Source organism: Sycon ciliatum, chromosome 10 (assembly GCF_964019385.1).
Source record: "Sycon ciliatum chromosome 10, ocSycCili1.1, whole genome shotgun sequence".
Lineage (NCBI taxonomy): Eukaryota > Metazoa > Porifera > Calcarea > Leucosolenida > Sycettidae > Sycon > Sycon ciliatum.
Window position 1 is genome coordinate 11,660,615 of NC_088652.1, and position 12,500 is coordinate 11,673,114.

Below are 12,500 nucleotides of genomic sequence, written 5' to 3' on the forward strand. Positions count from 1 at the left end.
AAAGTGGTGGAAGTTGACATTCATCAAGATCAGTACAGCTTGTTCCATTGCCAGAGTAGCCACTCAGGCACGCACAGGAGAAACTTCCAGGGCGGTTCGAGCAGCGTGCTTTCGGTGCACACGTGTGCTCGCCACTGTGGCATTCGTCGTTGTCAATGCAGAACATCCCGTTGCCATTGTAACCAGATCGGCACGCACATGTGTGCCCTCCCGCCGTGTTGGAGCAGGTTGCGTTGGCATGACAACCATGGCTGCCGGCAGAACACTCGTTCACGTCTTCGCAATGCATGCCATTTCCTAGATCGAAGCAAAAAGCAGACAGCGATACCGAACAGCAAAATTAAATCCAACCAGTTTGACAGAACCAGGATACCGTAAGGTGAGACATGTTATTATAACGAGTCACAAATTTAACAATTGTCCAAAATCCACAGGATAACGAGAAAATACGGTAACGATCTTGCAATCTTCAGGCATATCCACACATAGAACATATTTAGCCTTACAGCCACAGCAGAACTTATTATAACGAAGAAATGTCACCCGTTAAAACGTTAGATTTGCTTCCTCGTTATATATAGATGTCTTACAGTACTAAAGCCGGGCTTATTCCGGTAGATGCCAACGTCAACGCTCGGCTTTTACTCACACCAGGCTTCTATTCAAACCAGGTATTTCTTTGTTTGTCAACACTAGAATCAGGCTTGTGTGCCCACAGTTTATCTTGATATTCAGGCTTGTATTCAAAACAGGCTTCCGTGCGAGGCACTACTTTAACTGATAATTCTGGCTCGACACATCTTGAAGAAGATCCGGTAAGTACATGCTAAGTACTAAAAACGAGTGTTTGAAGAAAACTTTCTATCATTATTTACCGCCAGAAGCCACCAAATTTTTTTTAGCGCCATTTGTTCCACGGATGTGTGCAAAACACAAGTCAGCAGAAAAATACAGTGTCCATCTTCGGCACTACTGGGATCTGGAAATGTCAGGCAACAGGGATAAATTCAGGCTTTATTTACCGACTAGAAGACCAGCGCTGCGTGATGGTGACCTCACTCCCGTAATAAGCCCATTGCGCATTGCCAAATATGGGAGGTATGAGTAATGCATGTGAGTACACTGGGATCAGCAATGCACTGTTCAACACCCCAGGCGACCATGCCCAGGTGGCTGCGTGGGGCGCTTGTGGTACAAATTACGGCATTGCGCAATGGGCGTATTGAATCACATGTAAGCCAGATCCTCTTTTGCCATTTGAAGCTCCCCTTAGGCTGTGTTTACAACTGGCGTGTGGACGAGGTACGATGGCGGTTCAAGCATGCCCAGAGCTTTCAAAAGAAACAGCAATTTAAAGCAGCCGCCGAGTACTAATATTTTGACTCCGCCAGTCTGACCAGCGTGTACGCCAGTACGCGGCTGATACACGCTGAAAACTCCAACATGTTGGAATGGCCAATTCTGCACGTTCCAATACGCATGACGCCCCAAAGGCCAGCAAAATTACGCACGGACGCGTGGTTTCAAGCGTACACGCGCCAGTTGTGAACACAGCTTCACTCGTACGGAGCTTGAAAGTTTTGCACAGAGTCATGGTAGTCCGACAAGGCATTTGTATGTGCACTGAGCAAACAACAGCTGGCGGAAAAACGGGAAAAGCCCGATGGGACAACCCCGCTATCAAGGCTGGCCTGGCCACAAACACTCAAAGGTCAAATGTGCTGTGAACACAAGCACTATTGGCCTACAGCAGTTTGTTCATGCCAGCGCTTTGATGAGTTCTCGTACGTATGGTGGTAGGGGCATAGCTGGTCCACCCCCCCCCCCCCTTTAGGGGGTGAACGCCCGCATATTATGTGTATGACGGCTGCTGGTGCATGTCATTCACCGTAGGTATGTGCATGCTGAACCTAGGTCGGAAATTTTTTTGGGGGGGGGGGGGGAGGGTGCACATGCCCCTTTGTCCGATGCGGGCCACGCGCCTGGATGGGGTGCTTTTGCCTATCTTCCCAGAAGGTGTCGACACTTCATTGGGCAGAGAGGGCTTGGCAAAGTGCCGGAAAAAGCCTCCTAGCCTATAGTGTATTGATTTGTGTGCGCAAAGCTATATGCGAAAATTCACAGCTACATTAACGTTTTCCTACATGCATTCAAGTCAATAATTCGTCAGGCATCTACCATAGGAACAGCGCTTGCCTGTCTTTTTACAAAGAATTTCACAGTTATAGGAGATGTGGGGGGGGGGGGGGGAGATGAATCCGAGAGGCCTCTACCCGGGAGAGTGCTTCGTTGAGTACAGAGCGTGGAACCGTTCCCCGGAAACTTACCAGTGAATCCTGGTTTGCAGACGCATGCATAACTGGCCACCGTGTTCTGACAGAAGCTCGTGGCATTGTTGCAGAGGCCTAGCGATGAATTCGATGCGCATTCGTCAATATCCGCGCACAGTTGAGCACCCTTGACTCCAGTAGCGACAGCCGAGTAGCCGGCATCACACGCACACGTGTATGAGCCCGTTGTGTCGACGCACCGTGAATTGGCCGTGCACCAGAAGAGAGGAATGCGCCGCTGCGGCGGGATGACAAAACCTGCGCTAGTGAATATCGGTGACAAGTGCACCAAGAGCGAGCCAGTGCATTCGTCAACGTTAGAACAATTCAAACCATTACCCGTGTAGCCAGGCTTGCACATGCATGTGAAACTGCCGACGCTGTTCGTGCAGCCGGCGTTCGCGTCGCACGGAGGCCTGCTGCTCGCGGCACACTCGTCCTGGTCCTGGCACAGCGTTCGTCCGTCGCCACGGTAACCCGGGGCACAAGTGCAGTTGTAGGCGCCGTCGGTGTCTGTGCACACGGCGTTGCTCACGCAACGGTGCAGTGGACTCGCGGGCACAGCACTCGTGTTGCACTCGTTCACATTCTCGCACCAGGTTCCGTTGCCAGAGTAGCCAGCATTGCACGTGCAGAAGAACGAGCCAGCCAAGTTGTTGCAGGTGGCGCTCGCAGGGCACGAGGCGGGCACGCGGTCCAGGTCGCATTCGTCGTCATCGATACAGCCAACGAGGCCCGGCCTGTAACCCACGTCGCACACGCAGATGTACGAACCGTCGGTGTTGTTGCACTGTGAGTTGTCGTGGCACAGGTCGGCGATGGTAGTGCACTCGTCAACGTCCGAGCACGTGGCGCCTGAATAGCCCGCCAGGCAGTTGCAGTGATATGAACCGGCCGTGTTCAGGCAGGTGGAGCGTTCCAGGCTGCAGGGGTGGGCGCCGAGCGCACACTCGTCTTGATCGTAGCACACGGGCATGCCCGGCACGGTGCTGCTAGCCGACGTCAGGTACCCGCTGGAGCACGGGCACGTGAACGAGCCGTTTGTGTTGGCGCAAGTCGAGCCGGTCTGGCAGAGCTTCACGGCACCGAGCGTCCCCTCGTCCTTGCACTCATTTATGTCGCTACACGTTCGCCCGTCACCCGTATAACCCAGCCGGCAGCTGCACTGATGACCGAGCAGCAGATCGATGCACTCGGCATTGGGGCTGCAGCTGTTCAGCTCCGGCGAAGCGCACTCGTCGATTTCCGTGCAGCCTCTCGCTCCGTCCCCGGTGAATCCTGGTTTGCACGTGCATGAGAAGGAGCCGGGCAAGTTGCGGCACAGGGCGTTCTGGATGCACGGCTTGTTCGCGCACTCGTTCACGTCGTAACAGTGTACTCCCCTCAGCTCGTGGCCGCTTGCGCACTGGCACTCGTACGAGCCGATGATGTCGACGCAGGTGGCGTTGGCACCGCACAGAGCCATGCCGGCGACACCGCCGCGAGTCATGCATTCGTCAACGTTTTTGCACACGCCGTCGATGAGCGTGTACCCGCGGACACAGTCGCACGCGTAGCTGCCGGGCACGTTGCGGCAGTTCGCGTGAAGTGGACAGCTGGCCAGTCCGCTGCCACACTCGTTCTCGTCGGCGCAGGACGTGGTCGGGTCGGAGGCGGCGGCTGCGGTTGCGTAACCGAGCCTACACTTGCACGAGTAGGTTCCAAACGTGTTGTTGCACGTTGTGGTGGTCAAGTCACACTTGTGAGCCGATGTGCTGCATTCGTCATTGTCCTGGCAAACCTGCGTGCTGCTCACGACGGCCAAACTTGTGCCCTGGTGTACGCATTCGCATTTGAAGCTTCCGGGTACATTAACGCACTCGGTGTTCAGTCCGCAATTGTGTGCACCGCTGCTACATTCATCGATATCGGCACAAGACACACCAGAGTAACCAGAGAAACACGGACAAGTGTATGAACCATTGTTGTCCGTGCAGGTTGATGTGTGTGGGCAAGTTTGCACCTCAATGCACTCGTCTATATTTTCACAGCTTGTTCCATTTCCAGTGAAGCCAGCCTGACAACTACAAGAGTAGCTACCTTCAAAGTTACTGCAGTCAGCGCCAAGCACGGGGCATTGGTGTGTTCCGGACTGGCATTCATTTTCATCAGAACATGTGTACCCATCACCACCATAGCCAGTTGGACAAATGCAGCTGTGAGTCGAAGCTGTACTTGTACTGGTGGCGGCGGTGCTAGGGTTGGGTGTGCACGAGGCTCTGCTATCACACGTTCTACCTCGTCTCAGGCACGGGTCCTTGGGATTGCACAGTGTACCGTTGCCCGTGAATCCAGCCTTGCAGCGGCAGCTGAATGCTCCTGCAGAGTTCTCGCACACTCCGTTGTCCTTGTTGCAATGATGCGTGCCAAGAAAACACTCGTCGTCGTCGATACACGCCGTAGCGTTATCGGTGTACCCGCTTGCTGGGCACTTACACGCGTAAGAGCCGTAGGTATTGATGCAGAACGACGGCGGTTTAAGGTGACAACGGTGCGTGCCCAGGGTGCATTCGTCCACAGTGGTGCAGACCACACCATCCCCGCTGAATCCGGGTTTGCATGTACACGTGAAGGATCCATTGGTGTTTGTGCAAGCGGCCTCGTGGGAACATCCTGCATCACCATTCCTGCATTCATCGATATCTGAAAAAAAAGTAGCGAAGTGCAAGACAGAACGGAAGAGAAGGGTTACTTTGAGGAACTGCATACGCACTAATGCAGGGTCAGAAGCTAGTTGGAGACCACAGCAGTGACCAATCAACACGTGATTCGCTTTTGGTGTGATAGAAAGTACCTTCACAGGTACAAAGAGACACACATATACACACGCACACACCTACACACAAAATATGTAAGCGATGCACGCACGTATAACCATGCAAAAATGCATATGAACACACACACACACACCACCTACCTTGACAAGTCAATTCGGGCTGCGTATTGAAACCGGCAGGACACAGACATGTGAAGGAGCCAACATTGTTGACGCAGCTGAGCCCAGCCGGACAAACACTCTGTGATAACAAACATTCATCAACATCCTTGCAAGATCGATTAAGGTATTGGAATCCAACTCTGCAGGTACAGGAGAAGCCGGTGTCAAGTGTAGTGTTCAGGGTGCACATGACTCCAGCTCCACAGCCAACTGACCCTGCGCAATAGTCAGTCCTTGAGCAACTGCCATCACCTGTATGTCACAGTATAGAACACAAAGGAGAGAGGGAGTGAGAGAGAGAGTGAGAGAGAGAGAGAGAGAGTGAGAGAGAGAGAGAGAGTGAGAGAGAGTGAGAGAGAGAGAGTGAGAGAGAGAGAGAGAGAGAGAGAGAGAGAGAGAGAGAGAGAGAGAGAGAGAGAGAGAGAGAGAGAGAGAGAGAGAGAAGAGAGAGAGAAAGAGAGGGAGAGAGAGAAAGAGAGTGAGAGAGAGAGTGAGAGAGAGAGAGTGAGAGAGAGAGTGAGAGAAAGAGAATGAGAGAGAGAGTGAGAGAGAGAGATAGGGTGAGAGTGAGAGTGTGTGTGTGAGAGAGAGAACTCACTACAGTCTGTTTCAAAAAGAAATGCAATCAGGTTTGGGTCTTAAAAAGTATGAAGATAAGGGAAATTTGGACAACAAAGTACATAGAATGGCTTGTTAGGACACGGCAAATTGTTCTGTGAAGGTTTCGGAACAATTGGACCAGCCGTTAAGGAGTTAGAATTTCGGCCAGGTTTCCGGCCTTTTCCCATGGTTTACAATTTGCCCAGGAAGCCAGTATCGATTTTTTTATCAAAACCCAAGATTTATCCTTTCCTTTTTGGCCTTGTGGTTATGAATGCTGTCTGCTGACCATGAAGTTGTGAGTTCAAATCCTAACCTATCCTCAAGTCAAACTTTTTTTTAATTGTTTTGGTGATCAAGCTGGTACAAGACAAAGAAGATGGCTGCACCAAGCGACTTGTTGACTGTTGTTGGAGCTCGCGCTTCCTGCCGAACTGACTGACACTTGACTGGCTCACTCCATGTGAACACACCCACAACACTGCAATGGTGTGAGTGAATATGGAAGTCATCGCGCTGTAGCTTTTTGAGATTTATTTTAGTATTTCAAGATCGCCAATTTATTTGAATTTAGCAGTTAACGCCGTCTTCTATCAGCGTTCTATGCAGACTCCACTGTAGCCACAGTTCATGCTTCACACAGTTATACACCACTACCCGAAAACGGTCTCTTGGCTACAAATTCTTCCAAAAATAATAAAATCCAAATTTTTGGGCCAGGCCCATCTACCTGACCATTTTGTAGCCAAGAGACCGCTTTTGAGTAGTGGTGCATAACTGTGTGAAGCAGTACTTGCACACAAAAATCACGGTTCGCACGAGACTCAGCCAAAGGCCAAGTTTTCCGCATCTGCAGGAGCGCCACCGCCCTCTTGCACAAATGAGAACGATAAACCCAGATTCGCCTTACCATTGTCAGTATAATGCTTGGGACACGAGCACTGGAACGAACCGACCGTGTCCGTGCAGACAGCGTTTTGTTTGCACGGCGAAGGCTGCCCCAGAGAAACGTCACACTCGTTGACATTATCGCATTGACGCGTGATCTCGTTGAATTCGTAACCGATGCCACAGCTGCAGGTGATGGCAAGGCTCGTGTTGCTGCGGACGCACGTCGATCCGGTCGGGCAGAAGTTCGTGTCCGTCAGGCACGGGTCGTACACTGTAGAGGTTGAGCAACGACAATGTTACCACACGGACGAGCGCACATATGCACGCACACAAACAAGCAAGCAAGCACACACGCACACACACGCACGTGCGCACCCACCCGCCCACCCACCCACCCGCCCCCACACACACCTACACACACCCCCACCCACACACACCCACACACACCCACACACATCCACACACACCCACACACACCCACACACACAAACCCACCCACACCCACCCACACCCACCCACACCCACCCACACCCACCCACACCCACACCCACACACACACCCACCCACACACACAAACACACACCCACACCCACACACACACCCACACCCACACACACACACAAGTACAAGTACAAGCATCGTAAACCATGCCACTTCTCATCGTTGGTACTAGTTCTCTTCCGAAATGCTCCGAGCTTCAAAGCATTCATTCGGAGGAGGGTCCGAGAATAAAACCTAGAATTGGCTTGCTACAGTACCATGAAATACCTCCGAAACCCTTCTAAATCCCGTGTCAAGTCATGCATGTTTGTCTCCATACTTCGTGAGACAAGACAAGATTTAGTGGACATTGAAGATGTGTTTTTAGAATGCGTACATGTAAAAGTAAGGTTGCGTTTGGTTGGGCATTTTCGGAATGTAAATGAAAACCATTCTGGAATGGGAATCGGCAAGAATCACCTGACCAAACTAACGCGCCAGAATCAATTAGGAATCACTTGACATAACAATACCATGATGTCTTTGTGGAACGGCAGCTGTCTTTTCTTTTACCCGACTCTAGTTTCCTTGAGAGAGTCATGGTACTTCTTAGTGCATGATTTGAGGCACTTGAACCTGTTGATACATTGTTTGGCTCGTGGCAGCCATTATCATTTTTGATTCCGGAATGAGAATGCTCATTCCAGCATGTGAGGTGGAATGATCATTCTCCAAAAAGAATCATTCTCAGTGATTCACATTCTGGAATCATGTGGAATGTGACCAACCTAACGCACTTTTTTGACCAACCAAACGGGCGAGAATGATTCCGAGTGATTCCAAGTGATTCCCATTTGGGAATGTGACCAACCAAACGTAACCTTAGGCCTTACTGGTTACTGGCCCTATTCAACTCAGCAAAAGATGCTGATGATGACTGAATGAAACATACAAGAATAAAGTTGATTTCTTTGTTTGTCCTCACCCACTTGGCTCTACACTACAATATGCAGACCTTCCTGTGTACATGTGGGTCTGTGTCCCTGTGTGTGTGTGTGTGTGTGTTTGTGCGTGCGCATGCGTGTGTGTGTGTCCCTGTGTTTGTGTGTGTTTGTGTGTGTGGGGAGGGGGAGGGGGACGTGTGCTTGTGCGTATCTGTGTGTGGGGAGGGGGACGTGCATTCGCACACGAGTGCACGTGCGTGCGTTTGTGTGCGTATGTGTAAGGTATATGGTGTGTGGGGGGGGGGGGTATTCGTTTGTTTGAGCATTCCTGCAAGTGTGCGTATCTTTTTTTCACTACCGGATAACATCGCGACTGTGAGCGGCGTTCTATAGTCCTGCCGTAGACATTGTGTTCGAGTGCTACCGTTATGGGGAACTGGACTAGGAGTGCTGACGGCTGCAAGCTCAGCACCCCGTGGCCGCTTGATTTCTCAACGGACGCCAATATCCCAAACTGTAGTAGGCATATACATGTACCGCCAATGTTCACTAAAGTCAACAAAATTATTGAGCTTACAATTGCAGGTGACCGGTATATTTCCGATGCGGAATGCCGCCCAGCCGTTCACCAATTCGCAGATCGGGGCTTGACCATCGGTTGTGCCATACTCAGGTTTGTAGCCTGGGATGCAGGTCACGTTGAGCTGAGAGCCAATCTTAGTCGGTCCCACACTGCCTTGACTAACCAGGGGCTCATAGACGCAAGAATCTAATGCACACACAAAACAACATGCCCAGATTTGAGAGCAAGATGAAACCGGGAAAGGGTCTGAAGAAACAAATTGACTGTCCCCATCCGGATTCGAACCAAGGATCTTCGCTCGAGGCCAGCGATGCTCTAACTAAGTTCTTCCTGGCTGTTACTCAGAGTTTCGTATTAAAAAAAAACACTCGCCAGGCGGCTTTTTCTTGAATTGAATTTTTATTTAGACATCTCCTGGCACGTCAACAGACCGGAAACTAGTCAGTTGAGATGAAGGCTGAGAGCCAACCATGGCAGAATAGATTATACGAAGAGGGAGAACAGAGAGAAAAGAGAGAGAGAGAGAGAGAGAGAGAGAGAGAGAAAGGAAATGAAAGACAACTTACCTGAGCAGATGTAGCCGGCGGCGTTTGCGAGAGGAAGTCCGTGCGCCGCTCGCCAATAGGTCGGAAGGATTTCTCTGGCAGCCCTCGGCAAGCACAGAAGGAGAGGGAGGTAGTTCTCCTGGTATGCCACCCACATGTTCAGCCCCTGCGCGGAGTTCATGCAGGACACGCGCACCACGCTGTGTAGCAACGTCGCCCCGGCAGCGCTGCTCAGGTTGGTCTTGACGCCGACCGGCAGGCCCAGGTCCACTGGACACGGGGCGGGAGCGCACGGCGTCGGGGCGGACGGCTCGGCGCTCGGGCCGCACGTGATCGTGAACGGCGCGGACGGCGTGTGCCCGGCCGGGCACTGGAGTTGCCGGTGTGTGTTGCGCTGCAGCTCGATCACGCCGAGCCCGGTCAGGTTGAACGTGCACGTGTCTGCGGCATCGGAGCATTGATTTCAAAACAACAATGCAAACGAGAACAGAATGCGCTTAGTGACCCACAGCAAGAGAGGGTGTGCACGTAATTATTTATGTTGGAAAACAACGCGAGTGACCTGCAGGTCACGTCAAAATTTGGAGTTTTACGCCAAATTTGACGTGAAACTGTGCGTCACGTCAAAAATTATGTGCAGCTTAACCTCTCTATTCTTGCACAAGCCATTTGTACTTACTTCACGCATGTACCCACACCAACCACCACTACTCCCACAAATCCTGCACTCTGGGCGACTCCCTGTACAAAATCATGCATCGAAACTTTTTCTCCCCGGTTTTGGACGTTCCACGTGGACCGACTTTTTTGTAATGCCATGGCCGTACCGGCCGTACCAATGGCGCCGGCCCTGTTGTCCCACAACAAATTTTCAAGGCAAAACACACACACACACACGCGCGCGCGCGACTTGAGACATCGTCCTTGCACTGTGCGTACCACACACGGTTTCCCGCGCACACTTCGCCGCATACCAGGACACGACCTAGTAGCTTCTCACCTGAGCATGTGAAGTCCGTATCGGTCAGGTTTTCTCTGCGTGTCCGTGCAGCACAATCACATTGATAGGACCCGACAGTGTTCCGACACACCACATGCGCTCGTCCCTCTGTGACACCAGCAAGAGAAACAGCAGCAGCAAGAAAGCAACAATGTACATAAGGAACGGTGCAGAGCAGTTGTCAGTCGTTTGCGTGCACACAAACTCACATGCACACGCACACACACACACACACACACACACACACACACACACACACACACACACACACACACACACACACACACACACACACACACACACACACACCATGTATGCACCATGTATATGCCCGTCGCAAGAGAAGCACGCAAATCTGCAAATGCACTGGGTGTGCACCCACAGTTTTTCTCTTTATAGCAACCATAGCGGATCTGATTCTGATTGAAACAGATCGAGACAAGCGCCAGATAACTGTCTGATCCACACAACTGTCGAAGCCATGTGAATCGACCCCCCCCCCCCCCCCCCCCCAATGCATACCTGGTCTACACCACACAGAGTACATCGGAATAGGACGGCCAAGACAGTTACCTATGCACACCCTACACTTGCTGGGGTAACCAGTATAGACAGCACGCTGCTTTGATAGAAGCAGACACTAGATGCACTGGTACCTTGAAATGAAATTGGAGTTATTTTACCAGCCAGCCTCGGCAACTGGGTACTGGGAACCCAGGGCCAACAGACGTACCAACAACCTCAGCCATGAAAGCTATATAGTAACGACACACTGGATTGTGGAGCCGAAACTAATCCAACTTCCAAAATGCTTTGGCAAGGGGGTAGCCTTACACACACACACACACACACACACACACACACACACACACACACACACACACACACACACACACACACACACACACACACACACACACACACACACACACACACACACACACACACACACACACACACACACACACACACACACACACACACACACACACACACACACACACACACACACACACACACACACACACACACACACACACACACACACACACACACACACACACACACACACACACACACACACACACACACACACACACACACACACACACACACACACACACACACACACACACACACACACACACACACACACACACACACACACACACACACACACACACACACACACACACACACACACACACACACACACACACACACACACACACACACACACACACACACACACACACACACACACACACACACACACACACACACACACACACACACACACACACACACACACACACACACACACACACACACACACACACACACACACACACACACACACACACACACACACACACATCGCCGGAGGCGATGATAGCGATGCTACAGCAGAAGCCATAGCAGCTTGTGCTGGGATTGCACCATTCAACAGCTTGCAAGGCTGAAGAATTGACCACCGCTATTTAGCCTGGTCTACACCACACAGCTATGAAGTGGCTTTTCTGGTCAGTGAATCCCTACTTTTTGGTCTTTTTCATTTTTTTTCACGCACACACATCACACCACATACTCCGGCATGCACTGGCTGTTGGTAACCACCCAGGAGAATGAAAGAAAAGTCAGGAGGAGTCTGAGAAATTGAAGAAAGACGCGTGTGACCATAATCGTCGGGAATCGAACCCGCAACCTATCGATTGGAAATCGCTGCACATACCACTGCACCATATGGGACACACACACACACACACACACACACACACACACACACACACACACACACACACACACACCTGTCCTGTCCTGTTGAGCCACTGCCATGAAGGTTACGTGGGCCCCGGAGGGGCAGCTGAGAGAGAGGAGGAGCACACAGCCCTGTGACGATCCAGGTGATGCGGTAAGCGAAATCGGCGGGAGCAGGCGCAAACACACGTGAAACCCTGATGGTCCTGAACGGTCGGACGACTACAAGTCCGCGAGCAGCGATGACGGGCGCGGCCACGTGTAGACGCAAAGCAGCGGTCACAAGCCTGGCAGTGAGCGACGCAGCACAGCGGAGAAGCAGGCAGCGGCAGGGGCGCACCGACTGCCGACTGGGGGTAAGTACACTTGTGCCTTGCCAGACCTCCACGGGA

At 51.7% G+C, this 12,500-nt stretch overlaps 2 protein-coding genes across 2 annotated transcripts in view; both read right to left on the bottom strand.

Annotated features, from left to right (window-relative positions):
• Positions 1–4: 4 nt before the first annotated feature.
• LOC135826642 (fibrillin-1-like) overlaps positions 5–12,500 on the bottom strand; it is a gene marked incomplete at its 3' end in the record, with an annotated part of 61,480 nt that continues 48,984 nt past the window's right edge. Inside the window, exons 13-19 of the mRNA XM_065339244.1 lie at positions 10,351–10,458; positions 9,372–9,791; positions 8,800–8,991; positions 6,818–7,069; positions 5,287–5,559; positions 2,328–5,012; positions 5–297 (exon numbers count right to left, since the gene is read on the bottom strand). Of these exons, the coding sequence (XP_065195316.1) occupies positions 5–297; positions 2,328–5,012; positions 5,287–5,559; positions 6,818–7,069; positions 8,800–8,991; positions 9,372–9,791; positions 10,351–10,458 (4,223 nt within the window). The remainder of the gene's footprint in view (positions 298–2,327; positions 5,013–5,286; positions 5,560–6,817; positions 7,070–8,799; positions 8,992–9,371; positions 9,792–10,350; positions 10,459–12,500) is intronic.
• LOC135826157 (keratin-associated protein 5-1-like) overlaps positions 11,181–12,500 on the bottom strand; it is a 1,803-nt gene continuing 483 nt past the window's right edge. Inside the window, exons 1-2 of the mRNA XM_065338794.1 lie at positions 12,486–12,500; positions 11,181–11,738 (exon numbers count right to left, since the gene is read on the bottom strand). The exon at positions 12,486–12,500 is cut by the window's right edge and continues 483 nt beyond it. Of these exons, the coding sequence (XP_065194866.1) occupies positions 11,181–11,738; positions 12,486–12,500 (573 nt within the window). The remainder of the gene's footprint in view (positions 11,739–12,485) is intronic.